General features: G+C 40.0%; 4 protein-coding genes across 6 annotated transcripts in view; 2 read left to right on the top strand and 2 right to left on the bottom strand.

The window, feature by feature from the left end:
• Positions 1-25,977, bottom strand: part of LOC6535584 — a 59,683-nt gene that overhangs the window by 31,242 nt on the left and 2,464 nt on the right. The window lies entirely within an intron of this gene.
• Positions 892-25,974, top strand: LOC26536038 (mediator of RNA polymerase II transcription subunit 15). Of its 2 annotated transcripts, XM_039375362.2 has the most exons (9): positions 892-989; positions 1,743-1,889; positions 19,770-20,281; positions 21,248-21,786; positions 23,014-23,595; positions 23,930-24,714; positions 24,766-24,971; positions 25,042-25,184; positions 25,241-25,974. In XM_039375362.2, exons 2-9 carry the CDS (start codon positions 1,838-1,840, stop codon positions 25,794-25,796), a joined length of 3,375 nt encoding a protein of 1,124 aa, XP_039231296.1. In that variant the 5' UTR covers positions 892-989; positions 1,743-1,837; the 3' UTR covers positions 25,797-25,974. The 2 variants fall into 2 exon arrangements, with proteins under 2 accessions (XP_039231296.1, XP_039231297.1); XM_039375363.2 differs by lacking the exon at positions 23,014-23,595 and having other exon boundaries at positions 893-989.
• LOC6535581 (U-Kazal-Dg21.2) lies at positions 4,835-5,649 on the top strand. The gene is made up of 2 exons (XM_002096174.4): positions 4,835-5,252; positions 5,316-5,649. The coding sequence occupies exons 1-2, from the start codon at positions 4,865-4,867 to the stop codon at positions 5,363-5,365; spliced, it is 438 nt and encodes a 145-aa protein (XP_002096210.1). The 5' UTR covers positions 4,835-4,864; the 3' UTR covers positions 5,366-5,649.
• LOC6535579 (testis-specific serine/threonine-protein kinase 1) lies at positions 18,143-19,565 on the bottom strand. Of its 2 annotated transcripts, none has more exons than XM_015191741.3 (2): positions 19,457-19,565; positions 18,143-19,376 (listed from the first exon to the last, which is right to left on the bottom strand). In XM_015191741.3, exon 2 carries the CDS (start codon positions 19,283-19,285, stop codon positions 18,377-18,379), a length of 909 nt encoding a protein of 302 aa, XP_015047227.1. In that variant the 5' UTR covers positions 19,286-19,376; positions 19,457-19,565; the 3' UTR covers positions 18,143-18,376. The 2 variants fall into 2 exon arrangements, with proteins under 2 accessions (XP_015047227.1, XP_002096208.1); XM_002096172.4 differs by having other exon boundaries at positions 18,143-19,336; positions 19,398-19,548.

Below are 25,977 nucleotides of genomic sequence, written 5' to 3'. Positions count from 1 at the left end.
GTCAATGGGCCAAGCAATGCGTGTAACGCCATATAATTTCTCAGGTAATTTATAACTTTACCCTAATTAAATTTTACAGCAGTGGTTCGCCAATTTATAAAAATACAGCATAGCAATAGTTTTAGAATGAAATATGGGCTTTATAGATACGCTGTCTTTTTGAAAAGGGTGCAAAAGTTAGTTCGTATTATTTATCTAATTAAATTGTAATTAGTTTACAACGTATTGCAAAATAATTTGAAATTGTACATGAATAATATAATAATAATAATAATATTAAATAAATGTGGGAAGCTAAAACTAAGCGTATAGTTTTGAGTTAGTGTAGTCTGCACACTATTGGATAGCGTGGTTGCCGAAATTGAATTGAATTTTTGTTTATAATTATGTGGGATGAGCTGATCATATTTTGTGGTTAATTCGCGAGCGATGGAAAGTGCAGAGGTGAAAGGACGGACCACCGGTCCGGTCCGGTGAAAGGGATGAGATATACGGAAAACCAAATAGAACCAGCCCAAGCCCCGAGGCCGGAATCAATTCAAACATAATAAGATGGTCACCCCGGTAATTGTCTGTTAATGGCTTCATTACAAGTCGCAAGACCGCGAAAACCGTAGTTAAAGGCAAGTCTGAAAAATAGTATAAACAAAGCAGAGTTGAGACCTGACCTGCGGCAATACGAATATAATCAGTCGAAAACCCCCTCGAAAATCCCTCATTCATCGTGAGTCACAAGCACGCGACTTGTGGTCACAAAAACCTCTGGGAAGGAAAAGAGCAGAGTTGTTTCGAAAAGAGCGTTTTGCTATGGCCAAAAGAGAAACCAGTCGGAAAACCAAGCAGTGCAAGCAGTGCGCCGCCACCGATCAAATAAACAAACGCGCAGCTGCCAAACCACGTTTAGTTTCAATTTGAACGCCGCGCATGCGCGTGTAGAAAAAATTCGCGCGCTTCGCCGTTTTGCATCGCCTTTTCATAGCAGTTTGTCGGTTCGTTTGGTGGCTTAGAAATTATAAAAACATTTTTGTTCCGCCGTTTACCAGGCAAAAAACTCAGAGACAAATCGCATAAGTTATGAACTGTCAATATTAGTTATTATTAATAAACCCGTTGGCTGTTTAAAATTATATTTCGACATGTGAAAGTTGGCAAAAAAATAAAACTGAATTATAATTCTAAAGAAAAATTTGCATAAAGTGTAAATGACAAATAATAAATGGTGAACCTATGAAAAGTGAAGTAGAACAAGCTTTATTGTGACCGCGGACAAACAAATGACTCTATTAAATGTATCTAGATCTGTGTCCCAATTTTTGTTTAAGTAAAGCGAGTGAAAGAAAAGAACCTACAGCATTTATTGAAAACAAAACGAATCTGAGAACTGTATAGGCAGTTGAAAATATTGCTCTCTGAACTATAAAATATGTTTATTGGGGTTTAGCTGAATCTTTAGGATTTCACTTTAAAATAAAAGAAAAACTTTCTTAACAATTTCTTGGTCCGGTTTCACCAACCTTTTAAAGTTGTCATACAATAAAAGTAACTAAAAATGTTTCCAAAACAAAACGCATTCTTCTCTTTGTCACCGTTTTGGACCAAACTAATTTATGCATTCATGAGATAAGAAGGCGACGCCCTTTTTTTAGAACGTTATATTCAAAACACTTTTTAAGCTATTCCCTTTTTATCGCTGACAAGTCAATTAATTTAAATGTTTGCCGTCGTCTGTGAAATACTTTCAGTTGTTTATCAAATATGCTTCACTGAGCTATAAGACAAACTGGAATACGGGTCAGTAAATTAATAATCGAAAGTGTGAGACAATCAGAGGAATAAAATGTGGATCCCCATGGGAAGATTGAGCGACTGGCTTCTGCCATTGGCATTTGGTAAGTGCAGATCTTTAAATTACCCTGTCTTACCACTCAGAAAAGTTAGTTAGAATCGATCAAAACCAGTTTGTTGGTTCCATTTCGCTTTTTCTAATTTTTTTTTGCGGATTGGGTGACTGAACGGGAGCAAGGTCGCTTGTGTCGCACTAAAAAAAATGTTGCTTTATGTCAGCCTGCCAAATATTAGAGCTTATGCAATCCCTGAATCCACCAACAGCTCCCCCTCAAAGTGCAATGTGCCGAATTGCATGGCCCTGTGAAATGCCAACCATTGCGACCCGGGGCTTTGACCATCAATTGCCGTTGACAATATGAGAATGAAGTTTAAATGCCTCGGCATCGGATGCGACGCCGTCCGAAATCCCAAATACGTGCGCAAAGTTGCGTTTTAAGTATATTTGTGTATCGTAGCGAAAGTACGAAAGTACGCAAAGCGATGGTTCCACCGCGGATTCGTCCACGTCCGTCAGGCTCCGCGGATAATCCGCACAGTGGTCCCCGGGGCTTAGCTTATATTCCATTTTACGACATTGCATACGCTGAAAATGAGGTTGATTGGACGGGATTTAATTACAATCAATACTACATACGGGCGGCATTTCCATCAACAATCAAAACAGAATCAAATTTAGTGAAAGAAAATTCAGCTGAAACTATTAACACCATTTCGTAATAGTACTGTCATAAACGTACAACTGATAAAAATAATGTGGTTGTGTATGCTCAATTTACGCGCAATGTTTTATTATTGATTTAAATCAATTAATAGCGCCACAACTATGACGGCGCCACTGTGGAAACGACAGAGTAATCTATGGAAAGCCTGGTATTGATGGAATGGCATACAAATTATTATCGCCATCAACATGGACGGCGTTCGCTGACGGTGCATTACAGCGCCAAGTGGATATCTAAACTGGACGCCAGCCGTGGGGGGATTGGCAAGCCGGAGAAGGGAGTGCGGGCGGAGGGAAAACGGATTCATAGTTGGAGCCGTGGGCCACAGTTGAGGTAAACGTGCTCCACATCAAGTGCGCGGCATTTGCAGTGAAAATGCAATTTCCCATCGGGGGAACAGCAGAAAGGAATGTGTGCATTTGTCTGGCACTGACTTCGTGGGAGATTGGGCAGATGTTTCGGAATTCCAAGTGCTGCATCTATGTAAAAAATACCTGGAGCGGACAGAGTTCGTCCGAAATATTCCAAACTGCAAGACACGGCGGAGGATGGGAAAGAAATGAACCATCCCTGAAAAGAAAACACACATTTCCCGGAGCAATTATGCTAATAACTTCCTAAAAAGCACAGCAACTTGGCTTACCTAATGGCCAAAAACCAATTACAGTCATCACATCACACCCCAAAAAACAAAACTCTGCCCAAGTTCACTAATTGCCGCCAACAGTTTACGTTTTACATAATTCGCAAGTTGTGTCAACTTTTTGCGCTGCTTAATAGTTTCAGACCCACAATTTGAAGGTCCATAAATTTGCTTTGGGCAACCCCAGCTGCGGATATACATATATACATATATATGCTCGGGAAAACAAGATTTTTCACTTCCAATAAAGAGAAAAAAATCAGCCAAAGAGCGGGAGTTTGAGTTTGGGGCGTGAAAGGAAAAGTAAAATGTTTGCCAAAAAAAAAACAAAAATGGGAAACCAAATTCAACCACACGTTAGCGGACATTGTCTGTGCCAATGACTCTGAAATCATTTCAACGCGAATTTCTCGTTTCGCTTCTCAGTTTACAGTTTACGTTTCACCGATCTCAACTGATCCAAAACTGCGGGTCAGCAGCGTACGTGGACTTTATTAGCAATTGGATAATTGACATAATAAGATGTTCAAATGGATAGAAAGCCGGCGGAGCCTGATCTGTTTGAGCCACTTTCGACCGCCAAGTGATGCTACTTAAATGTTCAACCCGTGTTAATTGAAGGAATCTGACATATGAGCCACGTCTGAGCTTAATACTTCAAATAAATACTTTTCCTATACAATATATCATCATACAATCATTATAAACTTGACAAATCTGAATAATTTGTGTATTACTAATGAATGCAAATCGAATTTTTTTATTTATTGATTTTGTTTGTAGCCTCAATTCCACAAATTTGGGTATCTAGTTAAACGGTATTCAACTAACAGAAGTATGCATTAGTTATAAAAACTATAGAGTATTTTACGTAACGCTAGAAGTGAAACCAAAAAATAAGCCGAACATATATGTATGTAAGTCGTAATTATTTTTTAATTTCTTCATTGTTTATATAACTTTGAAAAAAGTGCTGCAATCTATAATTACCATTTCATATGAATTTGCCTTCTGCTTTGTGACGTTGATTCATCATTGAATAATAAAATAAACTAAGGTTCAGACCTCATATAATAATTGTGAATATTTTCAAGAATATTTAACAAATCAAAAAGCTATTGATTATCTTACATCTCAATTGCCGGCTGTAAAAAATATCAGATCTACGCTGCGCTACACAATAAGCTGGTTTTAAACCGCAGTTCATTTTGTTAACTTAATTAACTACAAATATTCCCTTAACCCTATAGTGGTCTTTAAATATTCAATATATCTTTGCTGGTATAAAAGGTTATTTTATTTAAAGGAATTCCCAACTAACTGATATATTTGGAGAAATTATAAGTACATTTTCTGTTTTTATTTCGCATAATTGTTGCACAAATATTTAAGAAAAGGATAACATTTACAACAAATATATAAATATAAATTAGACGTAATTAACTAGAAAGCTACTTCTTTTACATTTTAAAGAATATGAAATTATTCCAAAGCCGTTTATCAAAACGCAGTGCTATTGCTAATGCTATTTAAGGGGTCAACTAAGACAGATAACTCGATGCGGGTTAAAGTGGCTGTTGCTGGTCAGATTCGTATAAATATTCACGAGTGTGCTTTAGAGAACCTCAGTGAACTTTGACAAGCGAACGAGATGCGCGGAAGCAGCAAGCTGTCTTTGACCTTGGCTTTGGCCTTCATGCTCTGTTGGCTGGGATACACCCACGGGCAAGTCCAGGACGACCTCTTCCGGTGCAATGTGCAGTACAAATGCTCCGATGTGAAAGAGTTGGCTTGGGCCATCGCAGACGAACGGTGTTATGTCTTTCACAACAATTGTCTGCTGAAGGTGGAGCAATGCGCCCGTAAAAACAGCGGAAGATCGGAGCTTATTGAAACCACCCGGGAGATTTGCAAGCCAAGCTGCACCAAGGATTGCCCGGATATCTACGACCCAGTCTGTGCGCAGATCTTCCAGGAGGAGTACTTAACTTTTAGTAACGAGTGCGAGATGCGAAACTATATTTGCACAAATGAGAGGCGTGAGTTAAAGGTTTTTAAACTATGAGAAGATTGTTGACTGACTGAGTTTTATTCTTATTCAGCTTATTCCTTTTTGGCCGTCGGTGAATGCGTGGAACAGCCAGTTGGTTAAGTCTATAACAGTTAATAAAATACATTTTATTTTTAACAACCAGCTAAAAATTTAAATGAATCTAAGACGCACCTTAGAAACCTTAACATTTAATGTCTTTCTTACTACGTTCAACTAAGGTCTACAAATAGTAAAGCAGATTAGTAAAAACTTGTACTATTCAGTCCCAAAATGCGATTTAACCCAATTTTTCGCAGCGCCTTGACCAAAAACAGGATCTACAAACCAACTACATAAAAATAAAACGAAAATAAAAGCAAAGCTGGCGCTCAGATGTGTTGCAATCATGTCTTTAATGATTTACCTGGCCAACAACAAGTTGCACAACTTTTACGCAGCCACTTTGGCCAGCAATTCAAGTTCAATGTTGTCTGGCTTTTCCAGCGGCGTGGCCACCACTCTCTTCCTGATTGGCCACGAGTGATCGGATTTAATTAAGAAAAATTTTGCATTTGCAATATGCAAAAAAACTCATTTAGCAGCAGTCAACAAAGAAACTCGGCAGCGCCAATGTCCTCGGGGCCGTTTCGCAATTACGCGACGTCCGAGAGAGCTGGTTGCAACATTTTCCTCGGAGTCCCCATCGAATCTGTCCAGGTTGCAGTTCCAGCCCACAGATTTGCTTTCATTTGAATTAACTTGGTTGCTTTTCATTATACCCTATGAGAGGGACTATTCGAAAGAAATCATTTGAATACACTAGGTTGGTTAAAGAAGTAATAACTCTTTAAAACTCTACAGCACAACAAGTGCCATAGCTACCTTTTAAATACCAATCATGTATGTTCAACGATGTTTATGGTGTAATGGAGGTGACAACTAAAATCATACCTCAAAAAGATCCCAAATTAATATTACATAAATCCTTGAGATTCAATATCTAAAAGCTTTATTAGCTGCAAGGGTGTTTGGAATTCTAGTCCCCAAATGCCTCACCTCCTTTCTTGTTTTGCTTATTTATTCGGATTTGCATTTCTTGTAGAGTTTCCCACTCCGAAGACTCTCATCCACTTTTCACTCAATGGATTTGATTGTTTTATGGCCATTGGCAAATTTACACAATACTATGCCGAATAGTTATCAACTTGTCCAAGGAGCGAACTGCAAGTCAAGTGCCTTTCCACAGGCGGAAGAAATACTCTGTATGCTGACGAATGCAAATTTCCCACAGATGAAACAAGCTCAACGCCTTGTTCAACGCCTGCGATAATAACTTAATTGATTTATAGATCTAACATCTAACTCTAACTAGCTCTAATATTTGGACGGTGCCGTTTTCGGCAAAAGGCAAAGTGTGGGGGTTAGTCAATGAAATAAAAACCGGTGCCGAGAATCGGTTTATAATTTAGCTTTGATATCTTTGGGTCATTAAGTTTTGTTTGTCTCATCTCGACTAATGACAGAATTTGAAAGTCAAATAGAGCATACTCAAAACTCATTTGTTTCGCTCTCTAATTAACAAACAAAGAAGGTCACGCATTACAATTATATTCCAAGTAAATCAGCTAATGAAAATGACATAAGAAAAACACAAACTTCGAAGGAAATTGACGCTTAGGCGGACTAAAAAGTCAAGAGAAACCAAAATGACGCACAATGATTTTGAGAATATGTTGAAAATTTTGAAATAATTTGATAGCATATACTACTGCTTAGGTTTATATTTACTCATAAATTCAAATAAAATAAATATACAGACAAGAAAGAAGTTTAATCATTCGAAAATATTTGGAAAGTATTTATTGCGAAACATCCAAATTTGGTTATTTTTACGGCTACAGAAATGTGACTATCAATTTTTATAAATCTGTTGTAGCGATATAATTATTTTTAATTCTCTCCGAAATTTATTTAAACGGCTTTTTCAATTTGAATCACAGCTCTGAGGCACATTTATTCATAACCAAAACATTGAATAGTCATACCTGCTGTGATTCAAGCCAAGTCTTAAATAACCTAACACGACCGTAAAAACTGGGCTAAAAGCAAAAGCCACAAAATAATAAGAAGCCAAAAATTGCATGGCAGATGCCTTGAATGAAGCAGCATGGAATGGTAGGAAAAACCATGGCTTAGGTGTAAACTGTGTGAATATTTTTCGGTTATTACACGCATTTTGTTATTATTATTTACCTCCCAGACCGCTTGCCATATTTTTTTGGAAACTACACGAAGCCTTTGCCAAATAAAGTTTTAAATGAAAAATGTCAACACATGAGGCGATGTTTTCCATTATTATTAAAACGAGCAAGTGAAGTGGGGTACTGGTGGGGTGGGGTGGTATAGATGATGTGTAAGCCAACAAAGCGCCGCATTTGGTAAGAGACATTCCATTGTTATTGCGGAGGTTGTAACTGAAACTTTAACTGCAACTGTAACTGAGCCTAGACTGAACTTAGAAATTGCTGATATACTTAGTGCAATAATGACGGGCCCGTGCGTAACTTAAACGAGAAACAGAGCAGACGTCGGGTAGACGAACTATCTCATACCCGCTAAAAGATTAGCTTATTGAAAACTTCGAAGTTTTATCTGCTTTAGATATCTGGGATGCTAGGAAAAATTTAATATTTGTCTTTAGACCAATAAAGTTTCAGTGCTGGTCTGTTAAATACCACCATACGAAATAAAACTTTCAAATTTCAAATAAAACTTTAATTTAAAAATAAAAATGAATGATATAACACAATTGAAATAAATAAACCCCCCCGGCTTGAGCTACTTAAAAACATTTGTCATACACCTGATGACAGTTGACAGCATGACATAATTGGGTATTGTTGGTACAGTTTCGGTTCGGTTTAGTGAATGGTGTACCACCCAGCTTTTGGGACAAGAAGTGTTGGCATTTGGGCTTTAATTAGTGGTCTAATTACCAAGCCAGTGATATATGAACTAGTTGGGAAACCGCAGTGAAAGTTTCAGCAGCTGCTTTATCGAATATTTGTGGGCCAAGTGGCGCGTGTTAAAACCAAACTGGCATGACTTAAAAAGCACACACCGCCTGCATAGATGAAATTTCTTGGATTAAAGTCAAGCTAAATCGGAGGGTCGACAAACATGGCTAAAAACCAACTCAACCCGTCTCGATAGCCGAGTGCACATGTTGCGTCTGAATGCTCAAAATTGCTGAATAACTGAAATTGTTGCCTTATTGCAAATAAATTATTTACAATAAGCACATCAATCGGGATGCGACTTGGGGATGGAACAGGTTGATTGGTTAACTGAAGGAAAGTTGGTATCCCATTAATGTAATGACCGTAGTCGCGGAAAATTTAAGCAGACTCAATCAAATGTGACATTTTTTTCTCTCACCAAATCAACGATTGTTTTTCTCGGTGGATAAGTGTTTATAATTTAGTTTATTTTCATTCCTTACACAAACTAATTTGAGCATCTGGAAACTATTATTGGGACTTTAAAAATGGTAGCCAAGAATCCCAACAGATGAAAAAGATTAGAAATGCAAGATTGGTTGTTTTAATAAAATAATGATTTGATTAAAATATATTAAAACCGATTCACTGATTATAAGGAAAAGACTGATTTTCTATAGGAATGTATCGATAAATTAGTATGTAGATATTAATGAAATCATAAGATGAAGACGTAAATTGAAAAACCAATAGATATAAAAATTTAGTTAAATCGTATCTGACGAATTAGGTATGGTGAAATTATTATTCGGTTCTACATGATACTAAAATTCATTCAAACTTTAATCGAAATAACCATAGCCAGAAATTCAAAGACTCAAACTGAGCAGGAAAATCAAATCAAGGAGTTGAGGCAACTTTCAATTACATTTTCCGTTGCATTGCATACGACGAATCGGACACGATACACAACTGCTGTACAGGAATATAGAGCAAAATTGTGGCTCCGAATAAACTAATTTATTTCAAAATTGTCCAATATTTCGCCATCTATGTCAAACTGTCAGAAAATAAAGTTCATGCTAAAGTTAAACAAATGTGATACAGATACAAATCAAGTTTATCATAATAGTTTTCGTGATTGTGGACTGTGAATTTGATATTGATACTCATTGATTAGCTGTTCCACATAGCTGCTCTCATAGTCACTAATTTGCAGAGTATCCAATTTGTCAACCGCGATAGCCAAGGCTAACTTCCAGTTAGCGGGTGTTAATTTATATCCGCTTTTACTGAATTTTCTGTTTAGCTCTCGGCGGGATCTTCATTAACCCAATTGAGGCTGAATCAAAACTTGGCTGACCTCTTTCACTGACCTCAGGTTAAATAAATATCTTTCTGTTTCTTTCGATGAAACGCTACCATGTAATTAATAAAATGGGTTTGGAATGGAGTGATTATCATGCTGTAGAGTTACCAACATTTACAATAATTAACCACAATTAAAACTGGCCAGTGGGCAAAGCATATTTATCAACTAATTGATAAAGTTGAAGGTCGCTGCTCGAATAAGCTAATTATTATTTACGGATTACTGGATTAGCCAAGCAGTTTTTTCTCTCGCTTTTGTTTGTTTGGGTGACTATTCAAGTTCTAAAATAAATTAAATTGTTTGGCAATAAACCAACATGCAAACACGATTGTTAACACCTTAAAAAAGAATGCTAGCCCAGCTAGACCTCCAAATTAACTCAATTAATTTGGCTAGTTGAGACAACAATCGCTTAGCATGAGCCATAGTTTACTACCAATAAAAAAAAGGAAAACGTCCAAAAGATCACAAACAACGCAAAATCCTACCAAAAATGGGTAGGTTTAAAATGCTGTATAAACCGCACCTGAATGCTAGAGTAATTAATTAAAGAGCTACACCAAGTCAGCAAAAAAAAATGTCAAATTTTTTGGGACCACTATTTATGGTCTGCCTGTGAGTCAGCTCAAACTAATGGAGTTCTCCATTGTCTGTGGGAAACTTTCACAGGGCAAACTCGGGCAAAAGAGCACAGGGTTTCAAATGTTGTGGCTTGGTCATTTCGTGATGGTCATTGAAATCGCCTTGACCGTTTTGGGTCAGAGGTCACAGAGCACTTGCGGTTCTCTTACTCAAGCACGATAACAGTTTTTAAATTGTTTATTGAGGAAACCCCCGAAGTGGCATTTATAGCTTCCTGTTTTAACCATGACTAGGTATTCGGCAGATTCACAGATTCATCGTTTGTATAAAGTCTCTAGATGGCTCTGATTAATGCGTTTTAATTATGTGAATTTTATAAAGTATATTTTGAGTGGTTTTGCTAGGTATTTATTTCTGAATAGAGCTTAAATGGCGGCTACCAGAATATTTTTAAAATATCTTATAAACTAGTCAATGACAAAGACTTAACCAGACAACGAATTGGTTGCTTTTTAAATCCATTTTTTGAATTCTTATAACTTTCTTACATTTCCAAAATATTTAATTTATTTTAATTCCCCCATATACAATTATAATCCATTTTTATTGATTCTAATGAATTCCAAGAAAAACCATCGTGTAATTTGATATCCATGCTTATCTTGCTAAAAATCCATTTCCTTTCCTGTTGGTAATAGGCAACCAACCATCAGTGTTTACCTTTTTTTGAACACGCTCTTAAAAACTCGTGCTGTTGATTATGACATTCAATGCCTTCCAACTGGAACAATATTAGTTATAGATTTTTATTGTTCAGCCCAACCCAGCAGGCCTCCACAAGATAGTCCAAAACGTGACTAACGACGCTTTAATTAACAAGATTTAGTTTTTAACGTCGTTTTTTGTTACCAGATTTGTACTGGTTTCAATCAACACAAAACAAAGAACTACAAAGACAACTAATTCTAGTAGTTAACGATTAATTCTGTCTGTGGATCGGATTAATTGCCTTTTAGTAATCGCCGTGGCGGCGGCCTCGTCATGTTCTCTATGCCTTTTGATTTCAGCAACCTCAGCACCCGATTTCCGCCTTTTATGATTGTATTTGACCGTGTTCTATGAACAAGCAGCCACAAATCATCTAACCCTCGGTTTTAAGCCACAGTTTTTATTTACTTGGTGAGGGTATTTTATTTGTAATAGAATAGTGCCTAAGCAGATATGTATCACCGGTAAAAAAAAAGTATGATCGGTATATGAATAAACAAGATTGGAAAATTGTTCTTAAAACTAAGATTCTGATTTACAGAAGACAGACTTAAGAGGATCAGATACTTTAGCCACTATAAAAGTCTTTAAAAAGTTGGATATTTATCTTATTTCTCATCAAGAATTACATTTCTTGTAATTAAGCTTTTCTATTTAATAATTCTGGGAAATCTTTGGTGTTTTAATATAGGTTTTTTAAAAACCATTACCATAACAGACTTCAAATTGCATTCAAGAGCATCAAGTCTTCAACTTCTTAAAGTTATCTTTTTCATAATCATCTAGAGCAGATATACATATTATTCTGGGCAATCGATGGCGGATCTAAAGAGATCTACGAATGGCAATCCACATTTAGAAGCCATCGACAGCTGTGCGACCTTGCCGATCGATTTCTTGCCACAGATCGAATCGATCAAAGCGCTCGATTTCTGTAGCGCCGCAAATCGATTGGAACCGTGGCCATAATACACCAAATTGAAGTTGTGCAGTCTGTTGTTGAATTTATGCAATGTTACTGTTTTTCCATTCGAGCCTTTAATGAGTTTTGTTAGCCACTTTTGTTGGCTGTGAGTGAATTATATTAAAATTTGTTTTGCCTGGCTTGGCTAAGCTTCGAGTGATAACAATCGGCTTCGAGCCATTTGCTGTAGCTTTTACTTCATTGCATGCACAAATAAATTACTTTTAATTTGCGTAATCATTTTTCAATGGCAAACATTGCTAATATATGTATATCTGCATTGTTTTACAGAAGTTCATTACACAACTATAGCCATAGAACCTCTTAACTATAGCGATTGTTTTCGAGAAAGCCATCATAAATTACTTGGAATCTAAAGCAATTGTCGCCGGGTCAGCTCAAACGCCACTCGAATCGTGCTCCATACGCCCCGTGAACCCCAGTGGGAGTTTGGCGTTTATTTTTCTAACCAGACCCAGAGGGTCAAGCGTTTGGGTCACCATAATCCGGACGCTAGGATTGTCCATGAAGTGTGTGAGAGACAAATTGTGAGAGACAATTGCTTCCATTTTGGGCAGTCTTGGGCATTGAAGTTTCGATAAATATAAAAATATATATATTATATATATAGAAGTAGTTAAGTAAGTTAATTATTTTATTTTAATACTTGCCTTTCTGACGATTTTTCAAAACCATTTCGGACATCCATTCTTACGCCCACATGCCGTAAAAAGCTGTCACAATTTCGAAACAATTTTTTTAATTTAAACTTTGGTTGCCAATTCATATATTGTATTTGACAGCCATTTTAAAATTTTTTCCTCGCCTCTCACCAGCTGAGTTGGTGGTATCAGATAGTCAATCGACTTGCTTATTTGTATTTTGGAATAGCAATAAAAACAGGTATAATCGTAAAACATTACTTCAAACCGGATATCATTAAATTGTTTAACGCATTTTGCAAAGTCGTAAAACCACAATGAAAATCTCTATCTATAATGTTCTAATTTATGTTGGTTGATTTGTTGTTGGACTTAAAAGGGCTTTAAGACCTGGCGATTAGCATAATCAATACAATTAGGTTTGGACCAATAGACAAATGGCAAGGTAATAAAAGTAATGCCAGTAAACGGAAAACCCCAATTCATTTCCCATTCCAATTTGAGGAAACACATTTGTGAATGAGGAAGCACTTTGCTGACTTTTTGTTGCCAACCTAGCCGTGAAATGTAAATTTAAGTTAGATGCAACTGACCGATGGAGGAGGCGGAATGAGTGTGCAGATGTTGTTAACTAAATGCAGGCAGAAAGTGTAACAATCATTTTCCATTTCCATACAATTAACGGCCGGCCAATGATAACAATTACTCCACCAAACATTTTTATGGATCGCTGGTTGTCTGCTGCTTAAGTGAAAGGGAATGTGAAGAGCATTTCCTTATTTCATTTTTGTAAAAAGAGATCAAATTCTGAATTAAAAACTACGTTATTTTATTTATAGGAGCAACTATGGATTAAATCCATATTAAAAGAGCTTCAGGACTGTGGTATGATATAATATTCTGACATTCTTAAGGTTTTATCTCAGATGAAACCGTCTAATCGTCGTATCCACAGGAATATCAAATAATTGGTTAGAGCTTTTGAATAGTAAGCATTTAATTTAGTTTCCAATGAATGCTAAAATGTTACTTTTTGCTAGGTAATTGGCAATGCAGTACTGCAAACCTCTCGGTTGACAACTTGGTGTCGACGAATTTGACTTTGATGAACGCAGTTTGATTTGACGGACAAACTGAGACGCGAGCGGGTGTGTTTTTCCATGTTTATTTAATGGGTGGTTAATTTGTTGTTTTTTCAAGCTGTCCGCAAATTCTTATAATGGGTGCCAGTGCCAGATTGCGACATTTGCAAACGTACCCGCGATAGCCGATTGGAGGAATGGAAGGAAAACCCATTCACTTTTCTGTTTCTGTCGCAATTGTTGTCGCCGACGAGTGGAAAACGTGGAAAATAACGATATAAACTAAACGAAAAAGTGTACATTTTCGTATTATTCTATACCGAAGTTTTAATATAAAATAAACGAAAAAGTGTACATTTTCGTATTATTTTATACCGAATTGTGAAACCAATTCCGCTGATCAAGTTGCAGTATCGCCCCAAGCGGATGTTTGTTCTGGCCATAAAATCAAATTCGATCGGTGCGTTGTCTTTGATATATGAGTTAGACAAGCCATTTAACGAAATGCAGCTTAAAGGTCGGGCAAGTAAAGGAAACAATGGAGTTAAATAACACCTAGACATTAACCATCGTGGGCAGTTGCCAAGATTTAAATTGCGGTGTGAACTGTCACGTTGGCGAATTACTCACGATTGGTGGGGCCAAAATAAAGTTAACATTTTGCCAGGCGTACATTTTTCGAGCGGATCTAAACTGGGAATAATAATAATGACAAACTGCATCTACAATTACTAAATCTATGTTTACGACTCAGCATGCAACTGAATTTCCACAAATTCGTCAGATACTTAACAAATTTGTATTACAATTTCCAATGAAAGATCGCATAAAAGCCAATCCACATAAAAACAGAAGTACCTATTTAGTTCGCACTTTAGTTGGCTAATATTTGGACCACCCGAAATTGTGCGATTGGTTTATTGCATTTTACGGCCTCTATAATTTGTCTTCTGGCCAAAAATTTAAGTGAATGCAAATCTGAGGCCTTGCGCCTCTGTGTTTTGTTTTGTTTTTGCTTAAATCGGACAGCCAGCAATTTGAGCTTGACTTCTTGGACCCGTGGCTCGTGTAATGGCTGCTTTACAGATGTGGAGTTTATAGTTTTAGTTTATGGCTTACATGGACGACTTTACAATTTGGACCATAAATGGCCGGGGGCGCGAGTGCTATCGTTTTGGCCATTATAATTTGGATTCGCGGGCTGAGTGGCACAATAATCGGATCGCGGGATCCGCCGGTCCAGCCAAATCAGTAAGCGTCGTGCACAATCCGCTGGCCTCCGGCTCACTTTGTTGATGATGATGATACGATGGCCAGCAGCATTTCAAAACAACAGCGAAAATTAGAAATGGGCGGCCGAACGAGCGGTAAATGGAAATGGTCGAGCCATTGACAAAATTAAAATTCATTCACGCTCAAGTAAATATTTACGCAACAAATTTGCATTTAATTGCATTTGAGCGATGCATACCGGAGGCGGCCACAGAACACTGGCCGAAATCAAATCAAATCAAATTAGAAAACAATCCACCAACAGCAGGAACAACACTCCAAAACGGTGCCACCACCTCCCCTAACGCCGAGTGACCAAAACAATTCGCTCGTCGTATCGAAATCTAATCAAATTATGCGCCAGAAATGTCAAAAAAGCGTGAAATGTTTGGCTCCGGGGCGAGTGAATTAACCCAAAACAGGTGAGTACTCCACGTCTGGTCCACCTGTGCGCCACCGCGCCACCATGCCCATTAGCTCTCCCCATCCCCGCCAGAAATCTCATCAAAATTGCACAAAATAAGAAGCGCTCAACAAATCATTTGCAAATTTTATGCAAAATACATGCAAAAGTGCTTGGCAAATATGGCCTGATCAGTATCTGTATCCGTATCTGTATCTGTATCTGTATCTGTATCTGTATCTGTATCTGTATCTGTATCTGTACACTCCGCATCTCTCTGATTCTGACCACAAACATTTTTGGAGCGATTCTCTTGAATTGAACTAGAATTTCAGTGGGTGATGATGGTGGGGGTGTGGGCTCGGGGCCAAAACAGCGACTGTGACTGCGGCTAAAATGTTTTTATGCGGTTCGCTTAATGTGTTTTCGCCATAAACCAACTGACAACTGGGCAAAACAGCTAAAACCCACGGGTTCAAATGTGCGAAATTCGGCGGAGAGTGCCATCCAAATGACAACGATAACTAGTCGAATCCCCTGCGGAGTCAGTTCGAGAATATCCCGACCATTCCCCGCTCCATCTCATATCAGGAATCATTCTCAAACTTTCGCTGTCCGCGTTTATTTGTTTTCGCGGCTGCCTAATTGCATTTCAACATTCTGCCACACTCCCATATTTATATTGTAATTGAAAAAGCTTTGAGGGTGTGCCGTTAACCATGACAAGTTTATTTAGGATAGGCAGTTCCACCTTCTCTCATTCTACCTCAGTTTTTGTTCGTATTGCGTGCTTTTTGCCTTCTCTTTGAAGAAATCAACAATTATATTAGCCAGCCTGGGAAACTTTTTGCATGGGGTGATGTACATAACTTTAAGTCGGTAACAACTCATTAATTATTTCACTTCGCGCAATCACGATACATTTAAAAAGTAAAAAAATTAAATATTTATTTAGAATGTCAACTTTTTATTATGAGTTCAGTTTGTATAAAAAAGTTTAAAGGAAAACATTAATAAATCTCAATTTTGAACAAACACATCTCCACAATGTGTTGATTGGCAATTCCATTTGCGATTTTATAGAAAATCACAAATCCCCAAGCCGAATCCTAGCAAATTATTAGCAATATGCATAAGGCGAATGCCACTCATTTTTCAAAGGATTTATACGACAGCCGGAAGTTGGAAGGCAGATCGAATAAGCCCCAGCAGTTCCGAAGGGGACAAAGACAACAGCATAAATCTGACACGTTGCCCCAAAATTAATTCCATACGAGCCACTTGGGAGCGACTCTCGGCTGGAAATTGGCTGCAGCCAGGTGGCAGATGAGCCAACGCAAAACATTTTAGTGCCCCGCAGGCTGGATGCGAGCACACAGACAACTTATATTAATTAATGCAAAATTGCATTACGCATACGCACAGGTGTGCGGAGAAGAGACTGCCTGCCTGGCCAGCCAACACATGAAAAAGAGTCGTAAAACAAAAACTCTTTTATGCAATAAAGAAAACAACACAATGGAAAGCTGGCAGGATATGACATACTGAAAGATCAAATAAAGACAAGCATTTTCGGTAACACCATAGTTGGAATGGGATAGTCACAGTATGAACTAAGATGAATTTGCAATATACATTTGAAACATGCACATTAATGTACAAAAGTAATAGGTATAAAATACTCTTTAAAGAATGTACTCCAATTCAAAATAATTATTTTGTTAATAAGCGCACGCTTTAAACTAATTTATATTCGGTTCTTTATGGAGGAGTTGAACATATTCACTAAAAAGTTAACTACACTTTCTAAATGAATTGGACAGTTGCCTAAATAGCTGCAACCACTGTTGTGGGCAAAAGCACTGCACACTGGGTTCACTCAACCACCCATTTCTGGTGTCACATATGCAGCAACAAGACCTTTCTTGCATCTAAGTTGCCATTTAAGCCCGGCCCGCTCTCCAATGCAAATTATCTGCCCCACAGCTCTGATTTGGCTCGAACTTTCGGACACTTATTGTGATATTGTGAGGAGACTGCCGACTGTCCATGTCGTGGGGCCCGACTCCCAGGTCTGCAGATTGCAGGTCGGCATGGCAACTTGCAACACATGCCGCACAGGACACGAAAATGCGAGGCCGGCCTAGGCCAAGCCAAACCAATCCAATCCAATGCAAACTGGCCAGGAATGGCGAAACTGGCAAATCAGACAATTACTTATGTTTCGCAGTGATTGGTGACATGGCACGGCCTAAGCAAGACTAGCCCAAAATTAATTCCCCCAAATTATAACACATTTCAATGGGTCTGGGACCTCTTCTTTGGCATTATTAATATTAAACGAAATTCGGTTCGATCGAGCTTAACAGTTATAAGAAATATAACTTCGCTGTCGTCTGGGGCTGGGATGGCACATTCCATCCAGGCTTTTTGTGGCTCTGCCGGCTGAAACGGCTCACTAAACACGGCCAACAGAAGCGAAGAGTGTGGCCAACAATGTAAACGATAAATAAATTACTGTACGCCATATGCAGTGGGAAAAGATGCAAGAAAAATTTGTTCGACAATTTACCTAATGCTATTTTATAATAGTATTTCTTTTACGGTTATGACAGCTCCTTTTGGTTTCTGTGGTTAGGCTTCGTTGGGTCTGTGTTTCTGCTTCATCCACGTCGCTTAACTGTAAGGTTTGCATCTATTGCTCAACATCGACTGCCTTTTTTTAATTTAGTTAAATATTATAAAAGCTTTATTCGGTATTTTCCTGTGTACTTGTAATCAATATATTAATAATTTTTAAACGAGCAGAAATAAATACTTGACTAATTGCTTTTTTATTAATACCATACAAAATAAAAAGTGCGTGATGGGATTCAGACAGTAGAAAGATATCTCTATCTGAAAAATACCATTGAATTTCTGAGATACCATTCCAATTTACACATATCTGTGAAATCAACTTCAGCGCTCATTCAATGATAATCAATGATAAGTGGTTTCTGAAGTTTCGCAAAATTGCAGTAAGTTCTAGGGAGTGGACGATTGGGATTCCTCGACGGATCGCAGCCAGGCGCAGTTAAGAATCTCGCGCAGATTCCAGCGAGCATGTGCCTCCGGCTCCAGGAGCACTGAAACAGTAGCCTTGGCCTGGGCCGAAATCAATTCCTGCAGCTTCCGGCGAAAGGCAAACTTGCGGTTGCGCTGATCCTCCAGCAATTTGGTCAAGTTGCTGTCGTCGAACGGCATCTTGGCATTCATCATGATGAACAGAATGACTCCCAAGGACCAGGCGTCTGCTAGTTTTGGATCATATGGTCGTCCACAAACTACTTCCGGTGCAGCATAGGCAGCCGATCCGCAGTACGTCTCAGATTTCATCTCCCGGCCATTATCGTCGCGACAATAGCGAGCAAATCCGAAATCCGCCAGTTTGATGTTGAGCCGCTTGGAGAGAAGAATGTTCTCGCACTTGAGATCCCGATGGGCAATGTCCAGGTTGTGCAGATACTTCAGTGCCTTGGACATCTGCAGGAACCAGATCTTTGACTGCTTCTCATCAATGGGACCGGATTTTTTGATGTGCGACAGCAAATCACCATTCTCCGCGTAACGCATAAAGATGAAGATCTTGGGACCCCGCTGCAGTATGCTATGGATCTGTATGATGTTGGAATGATCGATCTTGGTGAGGATCTCCAGTTCGCGCGGAAAGAACTTATTCACGAAATCGGTGGGCGCCTTGGCTTTGTCAATGATTTTACAAGCCAAATGTACTCCATGTCCATTATCATCGGCATAACCGGCGGTTATAACAGTGGCATATGACCCCTCGCCGATCTTGTGACCCACATTGTAGCCCCTCTGAGCCAGTGCATCCACATCCGAGTGTCGAGTACCCAACTGTCGGTTCCCAGCGCTGGAAGTGTATTTGGACATGGCTCTTGTTTCCTCGGCGTGCGTTTAGTGTAATGGTCCGAGAGTTTCCAACTAGGTGATTTGGTAATGGCATCAAGCAAATGCTTCTTTTCTATATGGTGAACATATTTACCCTTAAGATGGTTGATTTCACAAACTATAATTTATTGCCACTTTGTGTATTTTACTTACGAAATTCGAATCCAGAAATTTTGACAAAACCTACAAACGTTATGAAGTGTGAAATAAATATAAAAAAGGACGCGCACAGCCTTCTACCATTCCAGAAAATTTTTTGAACGAACAGACAAGGTTTACTACGATAATTAAATTACAAATTAATACTATGCTGGCAAGCGAAACAATAATAATAGAGCGTAAGCTTTTTCTTTATACTATGTGGAGAAACTCGACTAACTGGACTGAGTAATGTTTTTATAAAAGTCTGCTACTATAAATTCAGTGTTTCAAAAGCAACTAAAGCTTAAATATTTCTATATTACAGTTGTCATTCTTGTTTCCCCGAGCCAAGCCACTGGCACTGCGTCCCAACCAGCTCCAATCAATAGGAGTCCCCGAGGCAGCCACAACAGCAGTGGCATCGGCGACTCGGAGCTGAGTGCCTCAGAGCGAAGTCGACGACTGATACCCTACATGGCCTTCTATCTACCAGCGCCCGAGTTGCCCATTAATCAGCAGTATGCCACGAAGCACTCGTCGTCGGCTGGCGGAGCACAGCTGCAGGCACCGCTGCCAAGTCCTGGAAGGATCCCAGTGCCGGTAGCCTACATGCCGCAGCAGAAGCACCATTCCCACCACCATGGACCACCTCACCCGCCCCCAGTGCCGCACTATCAGTCGGGAGCAGGCGAGGTCTACCACTCCCTGGCGATTGGAAGCCACCAGCATCAGCATGCGCCCCCACACCCTTCACCTGGTCATGTCAAGGAGCAGCAGGCGATCAACAATTCGGGTGCCTCATATATCGCGTACAAGCCATTAAACCCGACGCATAAGGCAAGTTTTTTAATAAAAAAGTTCTGGTAAGGGTAAAGCATACCAAGGAGATAGAATAGATATATAGTGGCTCGCAGTTTATTTCGTGCAGTTGGCAAATCAAAGATAAAGTTGGTATTGCTAAATTGCTAAACTAAGAATAATAACAGGAAAATTCAAAAGCTGTTTTAAAACTAGGACTATTGTCATATTCAACCATATTCTATTCAACATATTCTTTGATCATAGAGGGAAACCAGACGAGCCAATTGCTGCTAAGTGTTTTGAATCGCTATTTGAATAAGATTTTCCTTAATCTGAAGGAACAATTCGGCATCCACTTTTCCGTCGATAAAAGCTTGTCCAGAAAAAGCACCAGAAGGTGCCATACAGGCCCAACTATAACCAAAGGTTTCAAGGGCTTATATTAAAGCTCTGTATTTGGTCGCCAACAAACATATCTATCAAAAATACCTTCGTTTCATAACGAAATCGGGAGGACTATGTACTCCTTTGGAGCGTCTTTCGTAATACTCGACTATTAATATTATGATAATGTAATACAAGGCGCACTGTATCGCCTTCGCATGGACTTTCTTCTTGCCCATTTCTTCCCGGATCTCTGCTGCTAATTTTGGAGCCCATAGGGTTTTCCTTAGTTTTCAACGCTCCTCGTTTTAAGGTGCTTTCTGGCCATAATCCTGGATACGGGGTTCCCTAACGAAACCCTTTGGATAAAATATTTAACATTGATGGCGCTGTCTTTGGGCTTAATGGGTTTAAGAACAAATAAGCTGCTTCATATAGCCGCTGTATATATCATAAGATATCTTTGAGAATACTTGCAGTATTGGGAATATTTCAATAAAACATCAAGGGTATTGAAAGGGCACTTGGATACCTATCCAATCTTATTTATTACAATTGACTTCATGGGCCATAAATAAGCAGAAATAATCAATTAATTCATAATTTACACGCACGCAGCACAAGACGGTGCAGCATTTTCCGCCGCTACCGCCGTCACCCAAGGAGCAAGTGCAGCAACCACAGCAGCAACAGCATCAGCACCACCTCCTGCTGCACCACCAGCAACAACAGCAACCACAGCAATTCGAGATCCTATCACCAAGCTTAGGGGCCCCCCAGTCGCAGCGACAGCGGGGCAAACAATCAAAAATCAATTTAACACCATTTACAGCGCAGAACACATTGCCGGGACAGTTTATACCCATTATTTATACGCCAGTGAACAGCAAACCGAGCTCCTCCGCCGATGCCATCAATTACAATAACATCCAAAGCAACCTGAAGCAGCCAGAAATTGTCTATAAAAATTCCCATCAAGCACAAATCGTTACGGATTATGCAGCCGGAGCTGCTGCCTCCGCCGAGCAGCCATCATCATCTGTCGAGAAGGAGAGGGGCGGGAAGGTGGTGGAGCAGGAGGACCATGGAGCCCAGGAGGAGGCGGTGGAGGAGCCGCAACAGCCGCAACAGCACCAACAAGTGCCAAACAATCCAAGGTAAGGTTTCTTGTCCCATGTGACTCTCATACCCAAACAGAAAAAAGAAGCTAGCGCGAAAGCCCAAAAGTAAGCCACATCGAGCTCTGATCTCATGGAATACACAAGCCATCTGCTTGGTAGGCAGTTCTCACAGCCACGCCCACTTGTATATCGTGAGGCAGTTGCAATATCGCATGTAGAATACAAATTACACATGTTGCCACTATTTCTGTCTCCAAAACAGTTTCACGTCATCTATACATTTTTAACAACTTTACACAACAGACTTTTAATTGGTCCTAAAAATAAATGGTAAATCGTACTACAAATTACTTGAAAGACACTCCAACTTAATTAGCTAGGTTACAAAAGGTTGTTGTTATTGTGTCGTCATCCAAATATGTCAATATTTAATTGTGAACAGTGTAGTCTGCTTATATACACCAATTTAAAATTCGAATATGCAACAGGGACTTTAATATGCTCCGTTTAAAACGCATGCAATTGGGATTCCGTCTGAGACGGATACTGTTGCAACGCAATGCCCTTGGGCAGAAAAATCAATTGCATTCAATGCACCAGCCCAGTCCACTCCAATGTCCGGCTCCGACTCAGGCCACGTCCGCTCTTCCCCAACTCTGAGTCCAGTCTTCCACATTGTCACCATCTTTGCAACTGCAGTGGTGACGTTAGATCCATGACGACAACCATTGCGACTTCGATTGCCGTTCGATGTACAGCAGGAGGCACAGCCAGTGGGCAAAGGTGGGCTGGGGAGACTTGACCTGGCCAGTGTCTCATGTACCTCCTCACATGCTCATGTAGTAATTGTCAAATTGCAAATTCATGTCATAAGTAGCCAGCGGGCTCAGGTCAAAAATCTGTCATACAATGGTTATCAGAAGAGGGATGGGAAATGGAAAAACATGCCAATCAGCGAAGATTTTTACAACACCACACTTCGGTTGAACACATTTCGATGCTCACTTTTGTTTTTCGAGTTTAATAATTGAATAAGTTACACTTTAAAGTGTCAAGTGTCAAGAAATAATTATTCTGCACCGTAGTACGAGGATTTCAACAGTAGGGCAAAGAATTAAAAGAATACAATTTGCAGCATTCTCCGGATATTATCTCCAAGTATGGATCGTAAATAGTACACAAAAATGTTGCGTTTTCAAAATGAAATAAAGTAGTTCCTTGAAACCAAAACCATAACCGCTTTGCATGATTAACCTCCCACAGCATCGGCTACGCTTCTGTGTCGGTTCCCGATTCGAGCGCAGTTACCGCCACCACATCCTCCAAAAACGCATTGATAATACATCAGAAATCCCCGCATTTCGGGCACTCTAGTAAATACGAAAGCTACTTCAACATGGCCCCGCCCCCGACTAGTGTTGCTCATCATCCTCACCAGCAGCATCCGCACATGACGCCGCAGGAGAAATATGTGCTTTACTTACAGCAGCGCATGAAACACCAAAAACATCAGCATCTGCAGCAGCAGCAGCAACAGAAACAACATTACGAATTTTCACATCCGATGGTGCCGGCACAAAGCAATACATTGGCTGGTAGCCACCAGCCACCACCACAACACTCCCATCTGCACCCCCATCATTCACAGACCAAGACCCATCACCCCAACAAGTACGATGCCCTCTACGTAAGACCGGATGCGACTGCTGGCCAACAGGTGCTGCACATCCCGCTGCGCGCACTCATGGCCCACGTCCAAGAGCAGTCGCACTCCCAGTCACAATTACAAGCGGAGTCGCAGGCACAGTCGCCGCGCCACGATTACGTCAAGGATGAGCCGCTTGGGTAAGTCTTTCGCTTGGGAGGAGGTGCAAGGAACTTTGAAAATAAGCACGAAGCTTTGGTCTCTCCTATTCAAGCATGAAGTTTGCTTCAAATTTGGAAACGTTCTATTCTTGAATAATTAGAAAAAAAGTAACTAATTTGATAGGGAATTACATAATACGCCTTAATTAATAAGAGTACTCTTTAATTAGGACACAATGCTTATAGAAGTACAATCCCCAAAAACTTAGCATCTCTTAGTAACAAGTTAATATTCAAGACATCAAAACACTTACTATGGTGCTGTTATTTATCTTCCCAAAGAGCTTATTTTAGATATGAACATTACTTTTAGTTCCCCAGCACCACCGCAGTTTATTGACTACCTAATAGATGGGCCAAGACAATCGCTGGAGGAAGAGCAGCAGCACTCCCAGCATGAGCGTCCATCGGCTCATCAGCCGCCACAGCATGCCTACATCCTGGTGACCACGACAGCTCCACACATCGAGCATCAGCCTGCTCCACAAATGCATCCTGAGATTTCCACACCGCGTCCACCGATTCTCTATAACCAACAGCCCACACTGCGCTTGCAGCCAGTGCATACTTACAAGGCCACCAGGCGTCCCATTTACGTGACAACACCATCGCCCGCGGTGTCGCCCACTTCAAGCCACACGGTAGAGATTACGCCAAAATATGTTTACGTTTCCGGGAAGCCTCCCAGTGCTCACAACCCAGAATTACCGCTTAGAGAACCATCTACGGTAACGCCTATTAAACTTAAGCCCGTTTACAAATACGCCCATGAGCGCCCTCCATTAACGCCTGCATACGTACCAGAGGATCAGGATCAGCTACCAGATATTCGCACCTCATCGCTGGCCGAAATTCTTCACAAGCTTCAAGCGAGCAATCATCTTCCGCAAACCTTAACACCCGAAAACATCGACAACTCCATCAAAACATTGATCCGCATACTGCAAAATCTAAAACAAACCCAAACCATTGTGGCTAATCCTCCGCAGCATCATGAGGAGCACACGTCCAGTTCACAGGACTATGATTACAGTACGGGCAGCGAAGAGGAACACCATTCCCAATCAGATAAGGCGGTTGCCAGACCCAAGGGACCCAGTGGGTAGCCTTTATTTCAAAAAGTTTCTTATTTAATTAACATTCTTATAGATAAACACCCTGGACCAAGCACTGGAAGACCTGGCATCGATTATCCGAACTATGCGGAGATCCCTCAAACCAGTTTTGAGTGCACCAAGCAACGCTATAAGGGGTTTTTTGGCGATCCGGAAACCAATTGCCAAGTCTGGCATTACTGTGATCTTAACGGAGGAAAGGCATCGTTCCTTTGTCCCAACGGAACCATTTTTAGTCAGGTAAACTGGATAACTGATAACTTTTTATACACATATGTTTCAAATTAAGCGTGTAAATATATAAATACAGATTGCTTTAACTTGCGACTGGTGGTTTAATGTCAAATGTTCAACGACCGCGCAACTATATGTGCTGAACGAGCGGCTTTACAAGTACATTCTGCCTTTCAATCCAAAGTTCCCCGAGGACTACAATGGCCCTATTGTGGATAAGTAAGACACTATTAGGATTCCAAAGTATTCATTAACCAATGGGCCCTTCATTTAAGGTATCTGGCCATGAAATTTCAGGAAATGGAGGAAAAGATGCGCAAGGAGAAACAACGCAAGGCGACCCAACAGGCGCAAAAACCCGAAGAAGCACCATCTACTCTACCTGCGCTGCCCAAAAATCACAAGCCAGAACCCAAACATGGCAGCGGAATAAATGCGCAGGTTTATGAGCAAAGCTCTGAGAAAAACTTGCTGATCGATGATGAGATAGATGATATATCGGAGCGTGGCACCTACGATACGTTTGAGCAAACAGCTCCCACAACTATAATGGCACCCACGAGCACGCAGGACACGCAGTCCTTTGTCCTTAAACCAATCGTTGTCTCCTCCACTCCGCAACCGCTGCCAGAGATTGACTTCGAAGTGGAGCCAACAGCTCCAGGCAGCAGCGAAGAGGAGGATCATCTGCAAAGTCTAAGGGAAACTAAGGAAGTGGAGAAGAAAACTCGGGAATCCACAAGGGTGAGCGTGGAAAAGCTGGAGGTAATCGAGATCAAAACCGATGGAAACACCGGACAACTGATGCCCATCAAGAGCAGTAGCAAATGAGCGTTACGTGGAGAGGATGAATAGCTTGCCATATTTGTAATGAGAAATTCGTTTGCGAGTTGGTTGTATAATCCCTAAATTATTCTTAGCGAGCAAGTACTGTAAGTAGCTAGCTGTAAATGCAACTGTATACATACCTATAGCTATAGTGAAATAAAATTTGACTAGTAAGCAAAAATGC

Source organism: Drosophila yakuba, chromosome 3R (assembly GCF_016746365.2).
Source record: "Drosophila yakuba strain Tai18E2 chromosome 3R, Prin_Dyak_Tai18E2_2.1, whole genome shotgun sequence".
NCBI lineage: Eukaryota > Metazoa > Arthropoda > Insecta > Diptera > Drosophilidae > Drosophila > Drosophila yakuba.
The sequence above is the reverse complement of the archived record's forward strand: the minus strand, read 5'-3'. Positions and strand labels throughout refer to the sequence as shown.

Excerpts from the sequence above, each read along its gene's own strand:
- LOC26536038 (XM_039375362.2), top strand. The coding sequence starts at position 1,838 with ATGTGGATCCCCATGGGAAGATTGAGCGACTGGCTTCTGCCATTGGCA. Across the intron at positions 24,715-24,765 it reads TGCCAGACCCAAGGGACCCA|ATAAACACCCTGGACCAAGC; the intron begins GTGGGTAGCCTT and ends ACATTCTTATAG. Across the intron at positions 25,185-25,240 it reads AATGGCCCTATTGTGGATAA|GTATCTGGCCATGAAATTTC; the intron begins GTAAGACACTAT and ends CCTTCATTTAAG.
- LOC6535581 (XM_002096174.4), top strand. The coding sequence starts at position 4,865 with ATGCGCGGAAGCAGCAAGCTGTCTTTGACCTTGGCTTTGGCCTTCATG. Across the intron at positions 5,253-5,315 it reads TATTTGCACAAATGAGAGGC|CTTATTCCTTTTTGGCCGTC; the intron begins GTGAGTTAAAGG and ends ATTCTTATTCAG.
- LOC6535579 (XM_015191741.3), bottom strand. The coding sequence starts at position 19,285 with ATGTCCAAATACACTTCCAGCGCTGGGAACCGACAGTTGGGTACTCGA.